This window comes from Rosa rugosa, chromosome 5, assembly GCF_958449725.1.
Source record: "Rosa rugosa chromosome 5, drRosRugo1.1, whole genome shotgun sequence".
Taxonomy (NCBI): Eukaryota; Viridiplantae; Streptophyta; class Magnoliopsida; order Rosales; family Rosaceae; genus Rosa; species Rosa rugosa.
Genome location: NC_084824.1, coordinates 38,506,091 through 38,533,923, shown reverse-complemented (window position 1 = coordinate 38,533,923; position 27,833 = coordinate 38,506,091). Strand labels below are relative to the sequence as shown.

General features: G+C 38.6%; 1 protein-coding gene and 1 long non-coding RNA gene across 3 annotated transcripts; both read left to right on the top strand.

Moving 5' to 3' along the window:
* Positions 1-713: 713 nt before the first annotated feature.
* On the top strand, positions 714-6,523 carry LOC133709656 (ADP-ribosylation factor 1). Its single transcript, XM_062135466.1, has 9 exons — positions 714-872; positions 942-1,142; positions 1,253-1,291; positions 1,472-1,534; positions 3,271-3,289; positions 3,971-4,082; positions 4,608-4,655; positions 4,910-5,040; positions 6,035-6,523. The coding sequence occupies exons 2-9, from the start codon at positions 1,040-1,042 to the stop codon at positions 6,066-6,068; spliced, it is 549 nt and encodes a 182-aa protein (XP_061991450.1). The 5' UTR covers positions 714-872; positions 942-1,039; the 3' UTR covers positions 6,069-6,523.
* An 18,279-nt stretch (positions 6,524-24,802) lies between these two features.
* On the top strand, positions 24,803-27,596 carry LOC133710266 (uncharacterized). Of its 2 annotated transcripts, none has more exons than XR_009846576.1 (5): positions 24,803-25,047; positions 25,639-25,781; positions 25,947-26,001; positions 26,249-26,774; positions 27,292-27,596. It is a non-coding gene; the product is annotated as an uncharacterized LOC133710266 (long non-coding RNA). The 2 variants fall into 2 exon arrangements; XR_009846575.1 differs by having other exon boundaries at positions 24,804-25,047; positions 25,639-25,766.
* Positions 27,597-27,833: the final 237 nt, after the last annotated feature.

The window sequence follows — 27,833 nt, the reverse complement described above, 5'->3', positions numbered from 1 at the left end:
ATGAAAAACAAAGGCCAAGTACATTAGTATTCAATTTCAAAATATTAGAAGCTGGAAAAAGAAGGAACAAAAAAAGTTTTAATTGCAAAGAAATAATTAAGAAAAAAAAGGACAAAAAAGTGCAATTAAACTAATTAAGGAAAAAATAAGGCCATTGTGTTTCGAACCTTGATGCTGCAAACAACAGCAAATCAATGTTACCACTGCGCTAGCGTGACCGAACTATTTTAGATATGCGAAAGAAAATTATATAATTATACAACGAATATATGTAAAATTAAAAAAAAATAAACTTGGCGGAGGCCTTTCGGAGAGTGGTGGCCTGAGGCGGCTGCCTCAGGTAGCAGCCCTCAGGGCCGGCCCTGGAAACAAGCAGCAGTGATTCCGCCTGTCTGTTAAAATAACCGTTAGACAGGGAGCCATTAGGTGAAAAACTTAGACATGTTGAAGGCTAGTTTTGTTTTTCTCAAAAGCTTAAAATTAGGTTTCCCAAAGAAAATAATAAAATCCAAACCCAAAAGTCAACATAGGATACAATAGACACTATCCTAAATAGGACTACTCTTATAAGTCTTTTCCTAAGAGAATAGTGTAATACAAACTTGTTGGTGCAAGTGGGCAAAATACATGGTGTTTCTGAGCGTACGGAAAAAAAAAAAAATCATTATGATTTGCCCCAGGCGTAAAAAGAGAGTAGCGGACAAAATTCTACCCCAAAGTCCATACACGACCGCGTAGCTTCCTATTATGTTTCCCAATTCCGATTCGTTTCTCAGAGAATTTTAACTCGCTCGAAAAAACCCCAACACTCCCCCCCCCCTCACTAGTCCCCCAAATTCTCAAAGGCAGACCCTCTCTCTCCTTTCCCTCAGGTTTGCAAATCTCAATCCTCTCTCTCCGACTCGCTGCTTCTATACGCAATCTAATGCTTTGATTTGCAGGGAGGTACAGGGTTCTGCGTTCAAGATCCGATCTCAGACCCTTAACGTTTGATCTCTCACCTCATTCATTCATGCTCTAAGAGCAATTCGACTCAACGATGGGCATTTTGTTCACGAAAATGTTCTCTTCCCTTTTTGGGAACAAGGAGGCTCGGATCCTCGTCCTCGGATTGGACAATGCTGGCAAAACCACTATTCTCTGTAGGAATTCGATCGTTCTGCGATTGCCATTGTTGTTTTTTTTCGATCTTTGGTGTTGATTTCGGGTTTTTGTTGACATGGTTTGTGTGTGTGTTTTTTTTTTCCTGCAGATCGGCTGCAGATGGGGGAGGTTGTGTCCACAATTCCAAGTTGGTATTCTTTCTCTGGTTGTTTATTTTCGTAGTTCGTGGTTGGAAATTTGTGAAGATAGTTGTGGAATTTGAATGTTTGAGGTTGATTGAACTTAGTAAATGGTAGGATAACCAGTTTTCGGCAGCTAAAATGTGTTGGAATATTTTGTTGAATCGGTTTCTTTTATTTGCATGCAGCGATTGGATTCAATGTTGAGACAGTGCAGTACAACAACATCAAATTCCAAGTATGGGATCTCGGTATGGCAACATTATACCCTTTCTGCATCTTCAAATGCATAGTATGACATGTGTTGCTTGGATAGCAAATATTATGAGAGCACTCGCTTATGTTAAGAACACACCTGAAATTATAAATCAGCTGTGCTTTGTTTTGATTCAGTATAAGCTATTAATGTGGATTCGAAGGAAAACTCTCCAATCGATAACAAAATAAATAACTATCTCAATTTTATCTAGGTCTTAGCTTTGTAATATGATGTAGAATATGGATACTTAGTGGATCAATTATAAACAGGTCAGATTAGGTGCGGACTATTAACTAATATGTAAACTCTATACAATCCATTATACATAAAAGAACTACATAAAAGAACAAGAGTAAGATTGAGGTCAGTATGCCAGGCCAACACCTGGAGTCAGTACCCCCATAGTTGGGGCGTTTTTATAAGCCAATGCCGCTTAATGACACCAACAATGATGTTGGGGATAGTAGTGGTCGAGATGAGAATACTTATTTATTTATTTTTATTTTCTCAAAGAGTTTTCGAGGACTGTGTGAAAGAAAATAGGTGGAGTAAACAATATATTGGGTGTTATTAGCACTGATAAAGTTGAATGTTTAAATTATTAGTCTATGTAGATTTTTAAGATGATGGAGTTACTTTGGATCTTAAGAACCAGAGCCATATTTTAAGAGTGGTTTTAGCAATTAGTGTAAATGTGTTATTTGGATTGGACTTAAGTTGATTGGGAGAATTAGCACTACTTGGTGAAATAGGTTCTTTTGGAATCAATTTTAAACCATCTGCTTGAGGTTTTAACAATCTGAAAGCTCCCACTACTCAGGACTGTTTCAGCATTGCACGAAAGCCATTACTTTACATTGCTAGCAGAAAATAGGGTACTTCTAGTAGACGTGGTAGAAGTATTCCACGTATTTTGGCTAGAAGACATTGTTAGCCCCATTTCTTGGGTGACTGGATTTTAATCCTTGCCTTAAAAACCGAAGGGCTTTTTTCTCCATTTCAATGTTTTACTCACCTTATTCAACTTTGTTGCTATTCAAGAGAAGAAAGGAGAGGGGAGATTGATCAGAAAAATGTAAGTGTAGAAAGCATTGGAGAAGGACGGGAGGAGGAATCAAATGGAGTTGAGAAGAATCTTTAGTCTTGCATTTTCTTTGAGTGAGTAAATAAGGAAGAGAACTTTGGAAGTTGGGTGCAGCCAGTTCATAGGAAATTTCAATCATTAATCCAGAAATTTCTTGATTGATTTCAAGTAAATCAATTAATTGACATATTTGGGTAACCCATTTGGGAGAGTTTTTATTCTTCCAGAGGCAGTAAGTGGGCAAAAGTTTGTACATTCTTTAAATTTAGGAAATCATTTCCTAACTACAATACCTGTTGTGTTTGAAAGATGACAGTGGAATGCTAAAAGCCTTCCATTCCAGATCGTCAGGAAATGGAATTTTAATTCCTTTTTCCTATGTAACATGATGGTCAAACATACAAGGGCGTGTAGTCAACAATTTCTGGCTGCATACCTTTGACCTTACATTGGTGTGTCGGTATATATTTTGGGGAGCAATGTTTCTTGTAACTTCTCCAGGAAGATGGAAGATATAAGCTTACCTGATAATTTTGAATTGTTGTTTTGAATTGACCTCTTGTTTAAGCCATTTCATTTTCTTGATCAAATGAAAAATTCATGCTATCCAGTTCTGATAGTTTTTGCACTGTTTGTTGCTACAGGTGGACAGACAAGTATCAGGTAATTTTTTCATTTATGAACTCAGTCGTCTTCTTTGTTGATAATTCTTATGTATTATTGTTATGTGAAACATAAGCATTTGATTTCCATCAAGTCTCTAGTTTCTCCAGTATATCTCTTTGATTGTTATATAAAGGCCTCAGGTGTTATTATTATTATTATTTTTCCTGTAGGAGTTGTTCTTATTAGAAATGCTTGATACATTTACACTACTTCAATATGTGATCTGTGCACTAACTAAATCCATGTCCATATATTAGTTTCTGGCCAAATTGCAAAATACCTCGACTTTAGTGTAACCTGTCAGTTCCCTCGACTTTTTATTTCATAAAATATCCCTACTGTTCTTTCATTATTTGTTCATAAATTATCCCTGATCTTCATCGAATTCATTGTTTTCCATCAATTCTTATTTAAGGTGCCAATCCCATGTGGGGAAATGACGATGTTGAACTTGAATCCTTACTGTCCTCTCATTATTTGTTTGTATTTCCTCCGGATAAGCAGTGTCTATAGAACTTTGCTTAGTTCTGAGACATCCTTGTAATGCGTTATGACCATGGATTTTTAATCAACTTTCTTATTATGACCCTGTGGTAACAAATCTATGTGTTATTGTGGTTTGCATTGTTTCTCTGACTGATATATAAGCTCACTATCTATGTTGGTTTTGTGCCACAGGCCATATTGGAGATGCTATTTTCCAAATACTCAAGCCATAATCTATGTTGTTGACTCTAGCGACACTGACAGGCTGGTAATAGCTAAAGAGGAGTTTCATGCTATCTTGGAGGTAACCGACTGTGGGTTTACACATTTACAAAGTTAAAGTAACTATTGCCACTGTCTCTTTGAAGTTGAGTGCTTCTATTCTTTGCCTTGTGTGTGTGTAGTGTATGTAAAAATACGAGGGAAGGGAAATTGTTGTGAGGGGATTTTATGTAGGGGATAGAAATAGTTTGATGCGAGGGATATTATGTAGGGGATAGAAATAGGTCTATTGGGACTTTGGGTAATCATAATAATAATAAATACTTTGTAATATGAGTTGTTGCCTGCAACATTCTAATTGGATACTCTCGCTCAACTCACATTTTCTACAACATCTTGTTTTCCAAATTGAATATTCTTTAAGCTTAAAGGTGTTGAGTGGGCCTCTTTTCATGTTCTTATGCTTTTGCTTTCATTTAACATCACATGCGTTCCCAATTCTGCTTTCTTTCCTGTCCTTAGGATTTTACATCTTTATTTATTTATTTATTTTTTATCTATGCAAATTTATGTGTTGTTGAACTTACTGTTCTTGAGCCTTTGGCAGGAGGAAGAGTTGAAGGGTGCAGTTGTCCTTATTTTTGCCAATAAGCAGGTAAATGCTACTGCCTGTTTCTAGGGTTGCGGGAAGTATTACTGTTTAAGGATAAAATGTTATCCCGTAGATGGTGGCAGTGTAAAAGGCCTTCTATTGAAAGAAATAAATATTATATTGAGGATAGTTCTTCCCTCATATAGTCAAGTAGTCCTTCTGTTGCAGTTTCGTGTCTCTATCTCTACACTTTCAATTATCATTTCAATAAATTGTGTAGTTTTTAGCAATATGATATTCTCTTGTGGGTGATGTAGGATCTTCCTGGTGCACTTGATGATGCTGCAATAACTGAGGCCTTAGAGTTGCACAAGATAAAAAACCGTCAATGGTCTATCTTTAAAACTTCTGCCATAAAAGGCGAAGGTCTTTTTGAGGGCTTAGACTGGTAAGGATTATTAGTCATCATATTTTCTGTAGGTCTAGTTAGTGAAAAAAAATATTCCTTTTGATGTTCTCGGGGATATCTAATATGCTATGTTGCTAGAGAAGTGGAAACTTCCTTATTTTATTCTCTTACTTTGATCCAACAGTAAATAGTTTCTTTTGTTTCAAAACTAGATAAGATTAGATGTTGCTTTGGCTTCCCTTATGATATTAGACCAAATAACTTGTAAATTGACTTGCCTTATGAAGAGCAAAGAAGGAAGGAAAGGTTAAGAAAACTCTTCTTTGGTTATATGCTCAATTCATATCAGTCCAATATTAGAAGCCACCCCACTACTAGTACTAGTTTAGTGTTGGTCTATTTTTTTTTGGTGGTTTTTGTTATCTTTACTAGTTTAGTGTTAATATAGTCATGTGTAGATGACCAATTTAACATTGAGTATCGTGCAGAATATAAAGTCATAGAAAAAATTCTTAGTTTCAAACTTTCAGTGACATTATTTCAGGAACTAACACTAGTATCAGTAGCTTTCTCAAGTATGATATGATAGTTTAGAACATTAATAAGTCACTATTCCCCCCTCAATGTGGGAGTACTTTCTAGGGTCTACCATATAATGAAGTTGGTTTTTTGGTGTTCTTTGGTTAGGGTTTGGTTTGTTGGTGTTCTTTGTTTGTAGACATCAAACTATATGATACTTTGGTGTGAAGGATTCTTACCATGCAAAACCTGCAAGTTCTCATCTTGAAATATGATTACAAGTGCTTACTGAGTCTGACTGTAAGACATCAACTATAGGACAGCTCCTGTTACCAATGTTTTCTGTGACGTTCTCTGCTTGACTCGTGTGCTAGTATTAAATGGCGAACTAGTTGTCTATAACAGTTTCTTGACCTTTAAATTTAGTAATTTAGTGGTGATGATAAAATCAAAGTGTTACATATACATGTACATAAAAATGTACTTATATTAGAATCAAAACTTGTTAATGTAGGCTGAGTAACACACTGAAGTCTGGAGGTGGCTAATTCATTGGCCTTGGAAATTTCTGCAAAGCCGACTCAGAATTTTGGAGGAATGATGTTCTGATAGAAGATTTCATTCAAGACTCAAGAATACAGTTATGTCAGTTGACCTTCTCCAATTTTTCTTCTGTTCCCATTTTGGACTAAACCACTGATATACTAAGTCAAACTTTTCATCATAGATTATATTAAGTATGAAAATTAGGTTTTTATATTTGTAATTTGCACCTTTTGTCTTTTGCTAGTTTTTGTGCTGTTGGTATTCTGCTGTGGGGCTCCTTTCCCTGTAGTGTTGTAATGTATTTCCTCTAAGGCTGGACATGGAAAGTGTTATGTTGCTTCTTTTAGTGCTTGGTTTATTAATGTGTCACCATTATTTGTGGTATATCATAACACTGTTCTTTAATTTGTAAAACTAAGTGATTGATGAATGTTTATCCGGCAATATTTCTAGTTGAGAGAGCTTCTTGTTAAATCATCTCTCCACGTAAGAAAGTGAAACTTAACCGTTCTCTTCTTTGCTCATGTGTAGGACTGACAATATTCCCAATTTGTAGTAGTGTGTGTTTCTTTAAGGCGATGTTTACACCTTGTACTCTGTTATGTATTTTTTTTTTTTATATATATAAATTTTCATTATTTTTTTTTTCAATAATACAAGGAAATTACACTCTAAACCCTCTAATAAATTATCCTTAGTTACTTCTCTTCAGAAACTATCGTAATTTTCTTAATATATCAATATTGAGTTTCACGTGTGTTTGACCCAACCAATCCCCTTTTTTTTGGATAATGTCCTAAAACCCTCAAACTTTGGGTCAAAAATAAATGAATTTTTCATATCGTTTTCTATCTCATGTCCTTGGTGGTTTCTCCAGGTTTAGGTATCGTCCTACCTTATGGCACATTTTTAAAATTTCTTTGAGAAGTATTTAGGAGTGTAAATGAGATGTGTGAAGGTAATACTGTAGTGATCAAGCTCAGTTTGGATGTTTATGTGATCAAATGATGTTTTTTACCAACTCAAGCTCAGACCTCTTGAATTTTGCCCTAAAATTCAAAAATGAGTTTGAGATTGAGTTCAAGTTCAGCCTAATAAATGTCAAATAAAAAGTAAAGTTAATATTAATCTTAATACAATTTTTTTGTTTTTGAAATTAAAGTTTATTGAATCAAGAATGATTGCATTCGTTTAAATGACATGTGGAACAAGTTTAGGAGCAAACGGAAACCATTAATGATTTAAAACTAGAACAAAGGCACACATTATGTTGTAATCCACCAATAATTTGTCATATTTTAACAGAACACAGTTTATTTCAAAAAAAATAAAAATAAATAAATAAATAAAAAACACAGCTATAAAACACTGGCTGAGCAGCCCTCATAACCAAATGCTACGTGTCTTACTCCCACTCCAACACCTGTTTTTGTGCCTTCTCTTCTCCTTCTTCCTACTTCACCTTCCCCATTGAAGTCGAGCTGTGCCCGAAAGAGGAAATACCTCAAATCTAATTCAATCCCATAGAAACCAAATAAGGGATCTGGGAATCTGATACAAGCTTCAAGGATAATCCAAAAGTAGGCAGAGTATGAAACCAAATTAGAAATTCTCAAGATCCCAAATATCTGAATGATTCGTAGAATGATGAAATCAATTTGCAGCGGAGAACTTGAAGTTTCAATCCCTAGTAAAAACGAAGGCAAAAGATTAAACTGGTTTGAGATTGGGATTAGAGTGAGAAGTGGGTTCTGTCCATCCAGGTTTAGTAATCTAGCTTTTAGTTTGGGTAAAGATTAATTTTATTGTTACATGTTCAAAGAATGAGATTTGATGTGGGTATCATACATGTTCAAAGCTTAATTCAAGGTTTTATTTGAATGCGGAGTCTGAGTTCGGAGAAATGGTGACCTTGGTTTCACAGAAGAAGAGGAAGAAGGAAAAGAAAAGGCACCGATGTTGTGGGGGAGACAGAGAGAGAGAGAGAACAGGTGTTGGAGTGGGAGTGAGACACGCAAGTATTGGTTAGGAAGGGCTGTCCAGCTATGAGCAGCCAAGTATTGTCCTAAAATAACTATGTAAATTCGAGAAGAAAACAAACACATATATGAATAAAAGTTCTAACTTTTGTCATTCTCGCGATACCTGTGGATTATGGATTACTTTTAAGGAAAGAAGAAAGCTAATAGATTGATGAGAAAGACGTGCGTGGGGCGCCCGTGGTGCGGCAGACCAATCATTGTTCAGCAGGGGGTTTTTTGGGTATTGTATATTTAAGGAGCATGAGCAGTTTCGGAAAAGAGGAAAAAAAAATTTCTTCTGATTGGATGGCCCTAAATCCACGTGGTGGGGAAACCTCCACCTAAGAATTTCTCTAGATTGATTCATACTTTCCTAGCCCCAGTTGTCAAATCTCAAGCCTTAGCTGCAGTGAAAACTATCAAGTTGGAGTATGGTAGGAACAGAGGACAAATTTCTAGTGGAGTGTTGAAATGGATAGGGATCGGAATGACACAGATTGTACTGCTCATTTAAGCACACAATTGTGGTACGCATGGTGCGCTTACATTGAGACTCAATAGTAGAGTACCATTTAACAATCCACGAGAAAAAAATTGCAGAAAAGTCACTAAATACGCTTCAAAATCAACCCGTCAACTGATTATGAAGTGAAGAGATAATTTAAATGAAGTTTTAAATTAAATTAAGCTTAATTAGCTAGCTTGCATATTTTACAAGTTAAACTCAAACATGCAAAATTTTGAGCTTTTTTTTTTTTTTTTAAAGGATTTTGAGCTAAATTTTTTTTTAAAATTTGTCAGTGTCCTCAAAGGCTTCCTAGGCCGGAGGCCCAGAGACTAATCCGTGCTCGGGGGATCTTTTCAAAACGCTTCCTCCTCCCTGGCCACCAAGAATATATATGGATTTAACTCCAATAAGTGTCGGGGGGATTCGAACCCGACAGTGGCGGAACTAGAAAGTTATATGTGGGGGGGGGGGGGGGTCGAAAAATGATGAAGTATTTTTGACAAAAAAATCTATTATAAAAATTAATTTAACATATGATATATTTATCAGTTGTAATCAAGCTTTAATATTTTAAGTTACGTATTAATGTTTTCTTTTACAGCATTTATTTAGGTCTTCTTTTTATTTTTTCACAAGCATTTATTAATAGATTAGATAAACAAATTGTGTGAAATATATTATTATTTCTTATTGCTTTCATCAGTTCATGCATAGCTGAGTAATTGAGGGGGCCAATCATGATGATTATGGTCTCAATCTCATTAAATCCACAACCAATTACAGATGCACACATGTACATTTTCAGAAGTTTGGGGGGGCTAGGGCCATCTCCCGCCCCCATGTAGTTCCGCCTCTGGAACCCGAGTGTGGGGGTTACACACCTGGAGACTCTTACCATAACGTTGTGAATATAATTTCTTTGTTGAGCATTAAATTTAAAAGAAAAAAAATTGTTTAGATACATGCACCGAGATCGGCATCTATTCGTGTACATATGTGAATCATGGTAGTGTTTGTTTTCTTTTGAATAAAACAAAAATTTAGATAGGGACTTATCCAGATTGGCGCCCTCATATTAATTTCCAACAAGGAAGACATGTTCGATTGAAAGTTGTATGTGAGATGGAATTGGAATGGGGAACGTGAATAACGCTTTGGGAATCTTGATTTGAATTGTATTATATATAGATACGACAGAGTGATAGACCTAAAGGACAAGAGTCATGTGGCTGCACCGATTTATTGTTTTTCCTCAGGAGAGTTTTCAGGCATATATCCACGAAAGTACTTGTACTATGATCGATGTTTAGTCAATGCGGACATAATCCTTCAATAATGTAGGCAGGCATGTTAAATGTGCTATGTACAACAAGTTGATTTGATTTATGACAGAAGAAAGGGAAAAAAAAAAATTTGATACATATTTGAAAATTGAGTAACTAAAGTGTCGAATGAGTCATAGTTGAGTGATGATTTGTGATATTCTCCCTAAATGATATCAATGTTTATATTATTAATGAATGTTTTTATCACTTAGGGAGAATATCATAAATGATCACTCAACTATGACTCATTCGACACTTTGGTTACTAATTTTCGAATATATCACTTTTGTCACTTAACTATTACTTTGTCAATCATTTTAATCACTTTGCCATATCATCCGTCAAAATCTTAGTTAAATAGACAATATCTTTATAAATATGTATTTTTTTAGAGGGTAATTTTGTAAAAATCTCGCTTTAGTCACTTCTCCCAATCAACCCAATTCAGATTTCTCAGTTTTTCAAGGTTGGTTAGACATATCTTTGATATTGTGGCAAAAAAAAAAAAAAAAGGAAAAATGACGAAGTTAAAGTTGAGTAACCAAAGTGATATATTAAAAAAGTTAGTAACCAAAGTGTCGAACATGTAAAACTTGAGTGACCATTTGTGATATTCCCTTTATCATTTTCCTAATAATAGACTAAATAGAGGCCTGAATACGTAAACAAAATCTGTAATGAAAACTTTTGATCTGTTCAAGTAAATCCAGAATATGTGTCTGGCCAAAACTCGAGATTACTTGCTCTAGTTGAAATAGGGTTTATATTAGAGATATTCTCGGAGAATCTTAGGAGATATCCAATCAATGTACGATTATGTTTCCATGTACAACTCTATCTCTATGCTTGTAATCCTCTATATAAAGAGGCTCCTATTATCAATGAAAGCACGACTCAATTCTCTCATAATTCAGTTTTCCTTAAACACGTTATCAGCACCAAGCCCTAACCCTGAAACAAATAGCCAAATCTTGATTCAAGAAGCAAAAACCCTAAATCTGAATACAAAACCTTGAAACCTTTTCTGCCACTGCCACACAACTTGAAGCCCTCGACCCCAGGAATCCAGAACCGGCGGCAGAAAAACCAGAACCGGCCGAAAACCTACTGAACCGGCCACCGGAAGTTCCAAACCACCCTCACCAAATACTCAACCGGTTCACCACATTTCGGACCTCCGAAACAGACCAAAATTTTCCAGCAGAAGCGCTTCGATCCCAGCATTCAAGAACCGAAAGAAAAACCCAGAAAACCGGCCTAAAAACTACCGAACTGGTCGACTGAACATTCCGCAGAAGAAGAAAAAAGAAAAAAAAAAAAAGGTGGAGGCAGCCCAAGCCGCAATCCACGACCCATAGACGGAGGCCCACTGACCGCCTGGCCCACTGACGTCAGACCACTGACGTCAGCTTACCTCCGACGCCACGTCAACACGCCAGCTCACCCACAACCACGTCACCTCCGGCACTGCCACGTCAGCTTCGGCCAGATTTCAGGCGATTGGCAACTTTTCTGGCCAGATTTCGGGCGACTTTCTAGCGACCGCGACTTCCCCGGCCAGATTTCCGGCCATTTTCCAGCGACTTTTTCCGACCACTTTTTCAGGTCAAATTTTCCGGCGACCTATTTCGAGGTATTTTTTACTAAAAGTTCCCGTTTTTAAGTTTTTATTTCTTTTCTCTTCTTTTTCTCGGGGACTTGCAAACTCCCTTCTTCTACCCCCCTTTCTTCATCATAGGAGAGACCTAATTAAGCCGAACTGTGGGGGTTCGTGCTCACTTCAAGCTTGGAGCTTGTTGAGATCTCCAAACTTAGAGTTTGTAGAAAATTTATGATCGACCACTTACGTCATTATTTCGATCTAATCCAATACCTCTTGGAATTGAATTTCTTGGAAGCGATTACGCTAAGAAATTCCTAATTTCTTGGAAGTAACTACGCTCAGAAATTTTATATGTTTTCGTGGTAGCCTTTTTACACTCCGAAACGAACCCTAATTTCTTGTTCTCATTCAGGATGAGTAACCTGAACAAACTGGACTTTGCTCCATTGGGAACAACTGGCTCTAGATATTATAGGTGGGTTCGTGATATCCGCCAGCATCTCAAGGCCGATGGAATCTTGGATACGATTCTCGTGCCTAGCCAGGACATGCTAACTGTTGAGCAAGCTCAAACCTTGGAAGCAAAAAGAGCAGCCTTAGAGGTAAATAAGGCGAAAGCCATCATCCTAATGACTCATCATATGGATGATTCACTCCAGTACGAGTGTATGAATGAAGAAGACCCCAGAAGGCTGTGGGTCTCACTCGAAGAAATATTTGACAAAGTCCGTGACTCCCTGCTTCCTGACCTAGAAGTGAGATGGCATAGCCTCCGCTTCTATGATTTCAAGTTAGTTCTTGACTACAACTCGGAAGCATTTCACATTAAATCCTTAATGGAATTTTGTGGTAAAGAGATCACAAATGCGATGTTGATTGAGAAGACTCTCTCTACCTTCCCCGTATCTGCATTGATGGTTGCTAAGAACTATCGAATCGATGTTACTACAGGACGGATCACAAGGTTTCATGAGCTCATTGGAGCTATGAATGTCGCTGAAAAGCATGACAACATCCTTGTGAAGAACTATAATTCGAGATCTGTGGAAACAGAGCATATTCCGGAATCCAATTATAGTCGCGCCCCCTAAGAGAGGGCGCTAAGAGCAAAACCCTAATCTTAGGGATATTTCTGGACGTTCTGGTCCATATAATCGCTCTACTTGGGAAGGTAACCACCAAAATAAACGAACACAGAACCGAAGAGATCAACGTGGAAACAGAGAGGGAGGCCACGCCTTTGGCCATGTTGGTGGCGCCACCAACACTAAGAGCCATCTAAATGACGCTTTCAAAGCGTCTCAATCAATGGAGTGTGAGCAAAGAGATGTATGTTCTCGATGTGGAGTATCCGGTCATTGGGCACACATTTGTAGAGCTCGTGAAGAAATTGTCACCGCCTACAAAGCATATTGTGAAGCAAGAGAAGCTCACGATGTGGAACAAGAAGATCAAGATGATGATCTAGAGTGAAGGGTTAAAGACTACAAATTTGGCTAGGATCAATAGATCGCCAATTCTGTTTAAGTCTTTATTTTACCAAGAGATGTAATAGGCAATTGACATATATTTTTGTAGTAAATGCTAATGGTTTAGTCTTTCTTCAAAGAAGGATCACCCAAAGTAAGTGTGATGTCTAAGAAGGTTTTGAGATTAGTGGTACTTAAGCGAGCCTTGCTCCACCGACATCTCTCTACTCACCTGGTCACATTTATTTTGGAATTACCGAAAGAAGTTAGACGACTACCATTGTTTTGCATTAGCTAGCATTTTGGATTATATTTTCTTTGGTCAAAGAGACAATGATGTAACTCCGTTGGCTTATGAATAAAATTTTGAGTTCTTTTCATTATGACTCCATTTTGATTCTGAGCATATGACTTTGTGACTACGATGGCTGGGCCATCAGTATTAATTCAAGGACATGGAATAGCCCAAGTTCCCCTTGCCCAATGGCACCTTGATTACTGTCATAGAAACTCTCTATGCTCCTAGGGCAAATCACACCTATGAATAGCGAACGGATTTCATGCAAAAACGAATGTAGAGAACGGAAATGTGTTCCTTTGCAATACCTCTAACGATTGCGAACAAAGGTGCATCTTAGAGAAGTTTATGTGTCTCTCTAGTGGACTTTATGTCACTATTCGAGCTATTAAATCCAATGAAGTTATGAGAGAAGATCTCTTGGATTTAGACACATATTGGCTTTGTCACGACATGATAGGTCATCCTGGTCATGATATGATGATCCGTCTACTAAAGACTTCACATGGACATCCTTTCTGTAGAGCGAAATGAAGCATGAATCAAAAGTTGATTCCTGGACTAAGTGTGACCGACGCTGCTGCCTAGGGCACCGCCTCCGTCCACCAGTAGCCTAGGGCTGGCGCAGTCTCTATCCATGACGCCATGGATGGCGTCCATCATGGTGATGGCGCCCCAGGTAATGCTGCAATCACCAACTTGCTTCAAATGGCGTTTCAGACGCTCAGGCCCAACCAAAATCCTCATTGGTTGCTTCTAAAGACTCTCGCTCATTTTACAAAGCCCGTTCCTTAAGGAAATTAGGACTGAGACTGTCCTATGCAAAGGATATGAAAATACTCATTCTGTTCTTACATAGAATCCATGGGGATTCTGTGGACTGATTCAACCAACTTGCGGACGTTTAAATATCTTATGATGATTGGTTGACACGTAAACACGCTGGTCACGTGTTGTGCCATTGTCCACTTGTAATGCTGCATATGCTACACTCCTAGCAAATATCATATGACAACGGGCTCACTCCCCGGATCATCCTATTCCGTCAATTGGACTTGACGATGCTAGAGAGTTTACATCGAAGACTCTCGATGGTTATTGCAATGAGACTGATGTTGGACATCGTATTCTCATGAACACACCCAAATGGTCTCGCGAAAACGACTACGATGGTAGTCAGGACATTGGTAATGCGCACCAATCTCCTTATATTCGCTTGGGGTGATAAAATATCGCATGCAGCTATGCTAATTCGTCTACAACCCACTGCCACTCAATCTACCTTTGCGTTACAGCTAGTGATTGGGAACAAGTATCGTACTTACGCACATTTGAATGAGCTATTTATGTGCTAATTGCGCCGCCACAGCACACTATGACAGATCCTTACAAACGAATGGGCAATTACGTTGGATTTGAGACTCCGATAATCGTCCGCCACTTAATGCCCTTGCAAGGCGATCTCATTACAGCTAGATTTGCGGGTTGTCACTTTGATGAGACAGTCTTCCCGTCGTTAGGGGGAGATAAGAACACGGATGTTTAGCAAGAACGATAGGAATTGTTGTAGCCTGTCCCCACTATGTCTCATCTCGATCCCCGTTCAAGTGACGAGATCACACGAATATGCTGCAAACATGCCTGCAAGGAAGGATGTCCCTACGACAGGATGTAGCGCCACCCTACAAGTAGGTAGGCATGGCGCCAACGCCATAGAGAGTGGCACTCTGGCGTTACAGGCCATGGCCCCAGCTAGGATGCGTGGGAAGCCCGTGGGTTCGAAGGATGCTTTGGCACAACCTAATCCTTGGATCATCGACACTCAAAATCTGTCTTATGAGAATCTTCTGGATTAAGGTTACCGTTGGGGGACGCCTCAATGTCAGAACCTATTCCTGAGAATATAGAGCTCTTTAAAAATTACACTAGTGTACATGAGACGTGGGATAGAAACTCCATTATAATTGATGATGTAGTTGCTCATTTCGTTGCGCATGACTTTGTTGAGTCCGATGATATCGAACCACGCTCCGTTGATGAATGAATGCCAACGTAGATAAATTTGGCCTAAATGGAAAGATGCGATCCAGGTTAAGTTGGATTCTCTAACGAAGAGGAAGGTTTTTGAGCCAGTGATGCCAACACCTCCTAACATAATACCTATTGACTAATGGGTCTTCGTTAGAAAGCGTGATGAGAAAAATAGATGGTAATCTAGCCTTATGGCGCAAGGCATCTCACAAAACGCCCTGGAATTGACTACGATGAGATATATTCTCTCGTAATGGATGTCAATGCACTCCACTACCCTGTCAGTTTGGTAGTTTCCAAATAACTAATCATGCAGCTTACGAATGTGGTCACTACGTATCTCTATGGGGATCTAGATACGGAATATACATGAAGGTTCATGGTGAACTTCATTTACCCAAGTCAAGTGACTCTAGACCACGGAGCACGTTTGCAATAAGATTGAAACGCTCACTAAAGTGACTACTTGATTGGGAAGGGATATGCCCGCGTGTTTCCATAACAAGTTTCAGATTCTATCGCGGTTCATGTTGGACATGATCTTCATTAGAAGCCCTTAAAAAGTTAGGGGAAACCGCTGAACACTTGAAATCCGAGTTTGAGATGAAGGATTTTGGGTGAACACGATTATGTCTCAGTTTGGAACTTGAGCATCGTGTTGATAGATGCTTAGGTATTTTGACAAGGTCAAACCTTCAAGCACCCCCATGATCGTCCGTAGTCTTGATCCTGAAAAGGATCCTCTTTGTCTGAAGGATGATGACGAAGATGTGCTAGAGGCAGAAGTGCCTTACTTGAGTACAATAGGCGCATTATTGTACTTAGCTCAATGCACAAGACCAGACATTTCATTTGCTGTGAACTTGTTAGCTAATGTATAGTTTTGCCCCAACGCTACTCCATTAAATTGGTGTAAAAGATATCTTTCGGTACTTGAGATGTACGATTGATATAGGCTTGTTCTATCCCTACAGAGAGATGATGGATTAGGACCCATCACACACCAGGAACGCCGCCAACACTAGCCTGCGTCAACTATCCCCATCCCAAAACAACATGTGTTTTGGAAGGTTTTGCTGATATTGGGTATCTCTCTGACCCACACAAAGGTCATTCCCAAACTGGTTAAGTGTTCACCATGGGTAAAGACCGTGATATCTTGGAGGTCTACAGAATAGACCCTAGTCGCTATATTTTCGAACAATGCAGAGATTATTGCTCTTCACGATGTGGTTCGTGAATGTCTATGGATTGGATCCATAATTACGCATGTTTGAACAATTGTGGTTTGAAATCTACCACAGATGAGCCTACAAGCATTTAGGATAATGCTACTTGTTTTGAAAAAATGAAGCAAGGCTACATCAAAAGCAATAACACCAAGGATAATTAGCAACAACAGACTCTCCTCAAGATCAAAGTGAACTAGGTTTGATCTGAGGACGGTGTGGCAGACTTACTCACTAAGTCATTACCTAAATTCCACTTTCGAGAAACATGTTGGTAGCATCATTTGCGGAAGTCATCCGAACTCCCATGACCGTAGTCATCAGGGGGAGATGCAGACATCAGGGGGGAGATGTCTACATGAATGGTCTCGAAACGTGGAGGGTGTGTTGTACTCTTTTTCCCCTTTGACCGAGGTTATTTTTGTCCCACTGGGTTTTTGTTACTTGGCAAGGTTTTTAATGAGGCAACGAGAGGAGCACCACGTTTGGGCGACACAAGGGGGAATGTTCAAGTAAATCCAGAATATGTGTCTAACCCAAACTCGAGATTACTTGCTCTAGTTGAAATATGGTTTATATTAGAGATATTCTCGGAGAATCTTAGGAGATAGCCAATCAATGTACGATTATGTTTCTATGTACAACTCTATCTCTATGCTTGTAATCCTCTATATAAAGAGGCCCCTATTATCAATGAAAGCACGACTCAATTCTCTCCCATTTCAGTTTTCCTTAAGCATGATCAATATTTATTAAAGAATAATGTTTGGATTAAAATTTAATATACTTATCCAATCATTGATTTGAAAGTAAAAGTAAAAACCCTAGCAGAGCACCCGCCTTGCTTTAGCCACTGTCGTCATTGTCGTGACCCTAGTGTCACTGTTGGCAGCCTCCATTCTTTGTGACATCGTCTTCCGCTCGTGCTCAGCCTTGTGTTTCTTCTTATCCGGATGACATTATGGATTCTTGTGTGGAACTGCAATGAATTATGAACAATAGTACCCTTCAAAATTTGATTGATATCTTGCATTAGAAGAGGCTCAGATTAGTTTTTCTGTTGGAGACTTTATGTGATGAGAAGCAGATTGAGAATCTCATAATCAAAATTAGGTTTGATAATGCTTTGGCTAAAGGGAAGAGAGAGTATAGCCAGGGCCTTGCGTTGTTCTAGATGAATGATGTTTCTGTCCATCTTCACCATTATTCGGCGCGACATATCGATGTTAGCCTTGGAAATTAGGGAGCTCCTGACCGTTGGAAGTTCACAGGCCTTTATGGGGATGCAACTACTTCTCTACGTAGTATAACATGGTCTTTGATGCGGCATCTTCACTCTGGATCCAGTCTTCCATGGCTACTAGCTGAGGATTTCAATGAGATTCTTCATAGTTCTAAGAAATCTAAAGGTGCATCTAGGAGATTGTGTCAGATGAGTGAATTTAGGGCAGCTATTACATACTGCTCCCTAATAGATATGGGATATGTTGAGGGTGTGTTCACTTGGGGGGATTCTCAAACTAAGGAGTGTTTGGACATGTGCTTTTGGTTTGCGTCGTTGTAGGCCATTTTCTCCCATTCTCACACTGTTTAGTTGAGACTAGGTGACTCAATCCATGTCCCTCTTCTTTCGAAGTTAGGAAACACCCTATGCTCCTTAAAACAAGAGTTATGAGAGGATTTCGCTTTGAGCAGATGCGGGCGAGGCATGTAAACTGTCAAAAGGTCGTGCAGCAAGGCTAAACCTAGCCCTTGATTGATGACCGTATTTGTCAGGTTTGGACGCGGCTTGAATTCACTAGCAAGCAGCTGCGGGCTTAACATCATGGTGTATTTCTATCATGGCCTAAATTTTGAAATATAAAAGGACTAAATACTAGTTACTCTATGTACTTTACTCCCTAAAACAGTTCAGTCCCTCACCTTCTTAATTAAATAGAATACTCTTTGTTCTCTCAATTTCTCACCCAATAGATCCAAAACGTTTATTATACACCTGACTTCCTCATTTTTTTTACTCCATTTTTTTTCTCTTTTTTTTTTTTTTTTTGCTTACTTCTTTTTCCTCTTCCACCACCGATTCATATTTAATTGGCTATTTGTCCCTCCACAAACCGATAGTCCTTAACTTGTTTCAAGATTAATACCCCAATTCTACTACCCACAAACAAGACCTCTTTGGGTTTTCAATGGATCATCATCACAACCACCACAACGCCACGCTACCGCCTCCTCTTCCGCCACCCCAGACTCTGAAATTCTCAGTCAACCTCAACTGCACTGATGACAATGAAGACCCGAAAATTCGCCACTGCAATCAGACGACAACCAGCGCAAGGTCATAGATGAGAGAGACTTCTTCGCTGAGAACGAAAAGGCTGAGGAAGCTTCCTCACTCTCTCAATCAAATCAGAATCACGGCGGCTTAATTAAAAGAAAAAAAAATTCTAAGTGTTTTTTGAGCCTCCGCGTTTAGGATTTGGTTTATTAGTAATAACTAATAACTTGTTCGTTATCATATAGTGGACTAAATACTAGTTACTCCCAGACCTTTACTCTCTAAAGCAGTATGGTCCTTCACCTTCTAAATTAAACAGATACTCGCTGTTCTCTCAATTTCTCACCCAGTAGATCTAAAATATCTATTATACTCCTCACCTTTTTTTTTCCCGCTTACCTCTCCTTTTCTTCCCTATCGAACCGGCACACTCCTCTGAGACATCTCTTTCTTATCCCGATCCGATCGACTCACACTTCTCGGAGACCTCTCTTCTTTATCCTGATCCGACCGACTCACACTCCTCCGAGACCTCTCCTTATCATCCTTCTATCTTCTCTCTCTATCACCCCCCTTCTCTCTTTCCTTCTCTTCTCTCTCTCTCTCTCTCTCTCTCTCTCTCTCTCTCTCTCTCTCTCTCTCTCTCTCTCTCTCTCTCTCTCTCTCTCTCTCTCTTCTCATTCTCTCTACTACTCCTTTCTTTGTCTCTCTCCCTCTCTCGCTAAGCATTCACAACACACTGAGCACACTAAGGTCAATACCGACTCATTCTTTAGAGTCACATATTACATTACACAAAGGTTACACAGTAAATTGAAACATGAAAATAATAAGTAAATGCTCACAGAGAGCTTAATACACAACTAAAGTCTATCAAGTACAGAATAACAAAATCGGTTTCTAAACCTAAAAGTGCAACAACAACAAGCCTCAGATCAACCCTGGTTACCTTGACTTGCATAATTAACCCTTACACCATTAAATAATGTACCAGGTTGCAACAACAAATGTAGTAAGATTTTTAAGTTTGTATGAGTAAACTCAATCACAATCACCAAATCAAAAACAATCTTATAATATCTCAACTCAAGATTAAATTAAAGCAACTTCACATGGCACAACAAAATCACCCTTTCAACTCAAGGAAAACAAATCAACACAATGATTATTTTCAAAACTCAATATTCTTTTCTTTTAAGGATAGCACTAGTTACGATAGTGACATTCCAAATCATTTGTTAACTTAACAATTTAAATCTGAAAATAATTTCTGTCTTAGATAATAAAAGAAAGAATACTCTTGAGACTTCTTTTAAAAACAGTATTCATGAGTCCCAATAACCACGTAGTTACCCCCATGAATACATTGGCAGACAAACTAAAGCTCTAATTGGATCGAGCCTTTCACCCAAGAGCTTGGTTCCCAATTTACTCGCCAAGGTCAGACTAGACCAAAACATTTAAGGAGGCCACACAAGACCTAAAAATGTTCCAATAAAACTCGTTAATGTTGTAAAACTATAGTAAAAGAATTTGAGAGAGAGAGAGAGAGTTTAGACGCAGAGAATAGGATGTGTGTATTATTCATCTCACCATGAGGAGCCTTATATAGGACTACATGGTGTACACAAAAGGGTAATGCTTAATTACAATTCAATCACTCCTACAATTACAACCTATCAATCACCAATCTATAGGGATAGGCACCTATTACTCAACATCTGATTATCCACAAATATTTGCAACACTCCCCCTTGGATATTCCATGTCAATATATAGTGTTGCATAGGCTGTGCGCTTCTAAGTTGCCTCGTCAAAAACCTTGCCAAGTAATAAAAAAAACCCTGTGGGAAAAAACAACCTTGGTCGAAGGAGAAAAAGAGCACAACGCACATAAGTGTGGAGTAGTCGTATCACAACTTCAGAGATAGGTGAAGTCTTCTATCAGCATCATAAGTAGGTATTATGTCTACGAGAGGGATGCATTAGAGTTGCTGCACCAAAACCTTACCCGGTAAACCCAGTGGGAGAAACCCGTGGTCGAAGGGAAAAGATGAGCAAATGCATATATATCGAATCAAAGCATCTTCAGGATGTAGTATAAGTGGGGTGACCATGCTAAAGATGTGCCTCGTTAAAACCTTTCTAGGTAACAAAACCCAGTGGGACAAAATAACCCTGGACGAAGGACAAAAAGAGTACACGACGATCAAATGAGTATGCTTCAGGATACTCCCCCTGATTTCAACTCCCCCTGAAAATTACATGTTAGGTAATGCAGATAGTTTACGTAAACCAATACCTCGGACGTGCTTCTGGAATGTAGACTTCGGTAGTGACTTGATGAAGAGGTCTGCATGATTGTCTTCAGATCAAATCTGCTTAACTTCAATCTTCGGGTGCTCTTGTTGTTGCTGATTGAAGGAGAACTTCGGTGCAATATGTTTGGTGTTGTCTCGATCCTTTGATGAAACTCGTCTTTATCTGCTCTATGTAAGCAGCATTATCCTCGTAGATAATGGTCGGTTCATCAGTGGTGGAATGCAGTCCACATGTGCTTCGAACATGCTTTGTAATGGCTCTTAGCCATGTACATTCACATACTGCTTCGTGAAGAGCTAGTATCTCAGCATGATTCGAAGAGGTAGCAACAAGTGTCTATTTCGTAGACCTCCAAGAAATTGCAGTATTCCCAATGGTAAAGACATAACCAGTTTGGGAACGCGCCTTGTGCAGGTCTGATAGATAGTCTATATCAGCATATCCAACAAGGCGAGCATCATTCCAAGGATCAAGGGGGTTTGATCCATTCCTTGATGCGTAGGGATAGAAAAAGCTCATATCCGCCGTACCTCTAAGGTAGCGAAAAATGTCTTTTATGCATTCCAGTGGCGGCGTGTTGGCGCAAAGCTATATCTTGCTAACAAGTTCACATCGAATGAGATGTCCTGTCTAGGGCATTGAGCCAAGTACAACAATGCGCCTATTGCACTTAGATATGGGACTTCTGGCACCAATATCTCTTCGTTATCATCTGCAGGATGATACGGTTCTCTCTAGACTTCGGACGACCATGGGTGTGCTTGCTTTTATCCTCATTAAAGCGTCTTAACATCTTCTGCATGTAATTTGGTTGATGAACCAAAATTTCATCTGCACTGTGCTCGGGCTCCAGGTCGAGACAATAATTTGTTCTCCCAAGGCCTTTCATCTCAAATTCCTACTTTAGTTGCTTTGCGGTTTCCTTGATCTCTTCAGGAGTATCAATCAAATTCATGTCTGTACTTACATGAGCATTTGCCAAGCATAATTAGCTAGAATGAGCCACGCTTATGCTACCGCCAGTGGTACCAACTACCACCAACGGTGTAACCTACGGAAGCACAGCCAAGAAGGCTACCGCCTGAGCCCCGGCTCATCCCCAGATCACCGCCGACGCGCCGCGCCAAGATAGCATCAGAAGCTCCAGAAGCTGGGAAATGAAGCATATCAGTCCCACATCGAAAACAAGGAAGAGGTCAGCCTCTTCCTCACCTATAAAAGGTTCTCTCCTCTCTCCTCATTAATTACGCATTTACTACTTACCTACTGTTACGTTGTCAACATAAATACATTGATTAACTTAGGCATCAGAGAAGAGAAGACCGCCCAGCGCGGTCTCCCTTTGACGCCTCTTTGTATTTTACTTGACAGGAGGCGGGAGTATCGATCATATCGCAAGTAGCGGTCCGCCCATCGGACCAGCGTTAACCAAAGTTTAGCTACCGCTGAACTTTAGACATTAACAATGTCTTTGACATAGACTGTCATAATTGCAAACCTAGAACTTGTTTCCTTAATAAACACGCATGGGCATAGTTTATTATTCACATATCCCATCCCAATCAAATATTCACTTAGACGGTTATACCACCTCTATCTAGATTGTTTCAATACATCAAGTGAACGCCGCAAAATTAATGAAGAGCGTGTTCCGTGGTATAGAACTTATTTGCTTCGGGTATATTAAGTCATTCAGGAACTTTTATGTATATCTCTGTATCATGATCCCCATAGAGATAAGCTGTGACCACATTCATAAGCTGCATATTCAGTTTTTTGGAAACTACCAAACTGATAAGGTAGCGGAACGTTATGACGTCCATTACGGGAGAATACGTCTCCTCGTAATCAATCACAAGGCGTTGAGAAAATTCTTGCGCCACTAGACGAGCCTTATGTATCACAATCTTGTTTTTCTCATTACGCTTCCTTACAAATACCCATTTAAATTCTACGGGTTTAACATGGGGAGGTGTAGGAACAACAGGTCCAAACACCTTTCTCTTTGTCAAGGAATCTAATTCGACCTGGATTGTCTATTTCCTTTTTTGGCCAGTCGTCTCTTCGTTGATATTGATCAACAAAGCAAGGTTCGATTTCATCGCTTATTATAATTTTGGTGGCCACTGCAAATACTAATAAATCATCGATGATAATCTCATTCCGATTCTAAACCTAACTAAATTTATCGAGATTTCTCTATTCTCAGGAGTGGGTTCAAATGTTGGAGTGTCCCCCAACATGGTCTCTTCTAGGACAGACCCATAATCCGGATTTATCTCATGAGATGAATCGGTTTGAAATTGCGATGTTAAGAGGATTCATTTGTGCCAAAGTTATCCTCTTCCGGGGATAAGAATCCTTCGAACCTAATGGTGTACCTCACTTCTGGGCAGGGACATACGACTGGTTAGCCGCCATGGTCGTACCTCGTCAATCTGGGACGACACATCCTACAGGGACTTCTATCCTTGCAGACACATTTGTAGCAGGTATATATGATCTCGTCACTTTATCTAGATCAAAGAAAGTGTTTGTCATATTGTATTCTATACTCTATAGATCTAGAATTGTCCGCACTTCACTATTTTTGTGCGGTTTGGGGATCAAGATTAGACATTGTGGGGACATTCCATGTTAATTCAAGCCGTTCATCAGGAACGGTGACGTTCTTATCTCCCCATAACGGCGGGAAGACTATCTCATCAAAGTGACAATCTGCAAATCTAGCTGTAAAGAGATCGCCTGTCAAGGGCTCTATAGAGCACATAATGGATGGGACTCATAATTGACATGTATGCCCATCCTTTGTTGAGGACCCAATTTTGTACGTTGTGACGACACAATTGGCACGAGGACTACATACCCAAATGTGCGTAAGTGCGAAACATCAGGTTCGTACCCAGTCACCAGCTGTAACGCGGAGTAAGGTTGGTAGCAGTGGGCCTCAACGGGACCAACATAGCTGCATGCAAGATTGCATAGCCCCATGCATAAATTAAAAGCTTGGTGCGCATTACCAAGATTCTATTTGCGAGACCATCTTGGGTGTGAACATAGGGAACTAAATGTTCAGCATCAATCCCAAAGGATATGCAATAATAATCGAGAGACTTCGATGTAAACTCTCCGGCATTATCAAGTCTTATGGACTTTATGGGATAATCCGAGTGGTGAGCCCTCAATTTCATGATCTGGGCGAGAGTTTAGCAAAAGCAGCATTTTCTTATGGACAGTAGTGTAACATGTGATCACTTTGTCGATACATCAACCAAAACCATTAATATTTAACTGGTCCACATGGTGGTTGGATATGTCCACAAATTTCCCTTGCATTCTGTGCAGAAAAATGGTGGTGTATGTACTAGTCTTTGCATATGATGGTCTCACTACTACAGAAATGGGCTTTGGAGACAGCCAGCTAAAATATACCAAGACAGTTTTTAATTTAACCGTCCTTATAACCTAACAAGGACGTCTCCTTTTAAAATCTTCCGTGTTTTTCTCTTAAGCACAGAGTCTAGGCCGTCATTTATTTGTCTGACCAATAAAAAAGATAGAACACTATTTCCTCATCTCTAGAAAAACACGCGAGTGCCGAGTTTTGCTCTCTCTCTCTCCTCAAATCTCTTCTTTCTCTCCTCCAAAATCCGTCCTCTTCCTCGCCTTCTCCATTATCGATATCGCCATGACCTTGGCTTCACTATCGGCCTCTTCACTGTCCTCCAACACGCACGTATCCCGATAACACTGTTTTCAACCTTATCGCCACGCACCATCGCTGGGACGACCTCCACCACTTCGACTGTAACCTTGTGAAAGGCAAGATCTCATACTCGAGTCAGCGGGCGTTGACAAGCCTCTCAGCTGTGCGCGAATCCAGTTGCCCAATCTTTGGTATCCATCTGATTTAGGGTTTCTAATCCATGTTATAGAATTTTTTTTTTTTATTCAAACTTGTATGATAATTTCAGTTGTTTGGATTCCAAATTTGATTTATGGGTTTCGTCATTCTTGTTTCTTATTCTTAAATTGAGGTCTGATTCATTCAATTTTGACTTGAGATGGCTTGTTTTCAAGATTTTTTCAGTTTGCAGTTTTGCTTTAAAATGAAGCTTTTTTAGCTAAAGATTCATGTCATCTTCTGTAGGTATTCTAAATTACCTTCTATGTTATTTATTTGTTCATGTAAAAATTCACTTTTCATATTATTTATTTGCACATTGAAAAGGGTAGTGAACCCAACTCTCTATGCTCAACGATATGGGTATGCTGAATGTGAAGTAAGGTTATTGTTCTTCAATGAAATGAATTTGATTTGAAGTGGCCTTCAAATCTGGGTTCTTGTACCGTCTTTTCTATTTCTTTTTTTTAGGTTTCACTTTTTCAGTTGGGTTGGTTGGATCTTTTTGTACAAGTTCGATCAATATTTGCAAAGATCCTGGTAATATTAGTGTTTTATTTTTATTGTCTGTGAATTTATGCCAGTAATAGAGATTTTGGTGCTTTGCAATCACAAAGTTGTAGAGTCCAAGAGAGACCACCCAAGTAGAGTATCTGGTGAAGAGATGAGTTCAGCTCTGGCAACAGAGGATATTAAATGGATATGAATTTAGGTAAATATGGCAATGGTAAATATTAACATCAAACTTTACTCCCTTTTTTTTTTTTTAAACTCTATGTTCAGTTCCTTTTTGCAATGTGTAATTTGTTCTTCTCTATTCCATTTGTAACTACCATTGGTTTCCTTTGAATTGCTGTTGTAACTACAATTGTTGCTGTAAATACAATTGCAGAATACAAGGGAGAAGCTTTGAAAGGGCCAAGAGACTTTATTTTATTGTAGAGCTTGTAAGTTATACTTATATATAATTTAATAGTTATGTCGATACTTTGATTTTTTTGGACGAACATTTATGTTGTTACTTCATGTTCCTAAGTAGTATGATGTATTTTCTATTTCCCTTTGTTATTTTAGATTAAAAGTTTATTGTGTATTTATCTTTGAAGTAGGTTCTTAGGTCTCCAACTGAAAAAATGATTTATGAACTATAGATTAGTTATGCACTATATGATTTATTTTGCTTTGAACTTGCAGTTTTTGTGTGTGGGGCTTTCAATGGAGGAACCCTTGAGGAATCAATTTCAGCCTAGAAAATTAGGTGGAGTTCAAAGGTACTGCATGATCCTATATACCTTACAGACTTTGTCACTTCAAGTAAGAGCTCTATGATAATCTGGGTTACTGTAAGGACTGTCAACTCTAAGAACAAATAGTTCTTTATGTGGTATCTAGATACAAAACATAAGCTACCTTGATAGAGAATTGATGAAGCCGAGTACAGTTCGGTGAAGATACAATTTGCATTGCTCTAGGTTTAATAGTATATGGTGGTAACCGGTGAATCCTAGGATGAGTGTAGAGTAATAATATATGGTGTTTGTTTGTGACTCTTTTTGGCTGTCTTCTAATCCACTCGTATAAAAAGGGTGATGATTGGTTTTTGTATTTTTGGAATGCTTCTTGGATCAGCAACTCTTGAACAGAATTTTCTCAAGGGAATGAAAGATCCAAAGCTTGATGGAAATCTAAAGACACAAAGAGAAGAAGGGTCATTAATCAGGTAAATTTTATCCTAGATCTATTGGCTTTTGTATAAGATTATGATTACCAATATTGGTTGGTTCTTTTGTACTGAAAAGTAATTTTTTTCCTTCCACCCTGTTTATTTGAGCTGCCCAGAAATTAAGTTCTTTTCGTCTTTTTAGTGTCAAAGTCAAGTTCTTTTCTAAGCTAGCTGTAGGTTTGTTCCAACATGTTCAAGTGTAATTTATATGTTTGAACATTATGGTTTTGAAGTTGAAATGCTAAAGCAATGGTAGGTGCCCGTAAAAAAATCAGATTCTGATTATGGTTTTTCAATGACAAAAAGAATTGAATTTTTACTAATATGGTTATTAATTATTCTGCATAAATCCCAATTATGAATAGAGATATATTAAACCCCTGTTTCATATCATCATATCATAGCAGTCAAGTATAGTGGTGGGTATGGTTGCTTGTGCATGTGTGTTACTTGCTATTGATAACTACACACTTGAGCTTTGTTAATCACTCATCTTTATGTTTTTTTTTATTAGGTAAAGCGAAGTAAAAATGATTCATGAAGAAGCATGGGTTGGCGGAAGCTCTGAAAAAGGTCATTACAGAAACCATTCCATTCTTCCCTCAAAGAAAAGTGACTGAAGTTTAGATGATAGAGGCAAGTATGTATGATCTGTTGTTATCTAGGATTACATAAGATTAGAACTCATAACTAGGAATTAGTTAATGGATTGTTCTTGTAGAAGTATATTGTAACGAGTAATAGATGACATTTGTCTTGGTGTTGTAAAGATGATTTGGATGTAAATGTCTTTTTTCATTATAAGGACTATTTTTTATATTTTTTTTTATATTCTGTAATAGATACAATGACGTTTTTTTAGTGTCCTAACATACATTAGATGACCTTTTTATTAGATTTAAGGACACTTAAAAAGTGTCCTAATATACATTAGAGGACGCGTTTCTAGTGTCGTTAAAGACATTAGATGACGCTTTTATAGTGTCCTTAAAGACATTAGATGACGTTTTTTTTTAGATTAGATGACGTTTTTTTAGTGTCCTTATAGACATTAGA

Bases quoted from the DNA above. Each gene is read 5' to 3' on its own strand.
- LOC133709656 (XM_062135466.1), top strand. From the start codon at position 1,040: ATGGGCATTTTGTTCACGAAAATGTTCTCTTCCCTTTTTGGGAACAAG. The intron at 1,292-1,471 runs GTTGGTATTCTT...ATTTGCATGCAG, and splicing joins GGTTGTGTCCACAATTCCAA to CGATTGGATTCAATGTTGAG. The intron at 4,656-4,909 runs GTAAATGCTACT...TGGGTGATGTAG, and splicing joins TTATTTTTGCCAATAAGCAG to GATCTTCCTGGTGCACTTGA.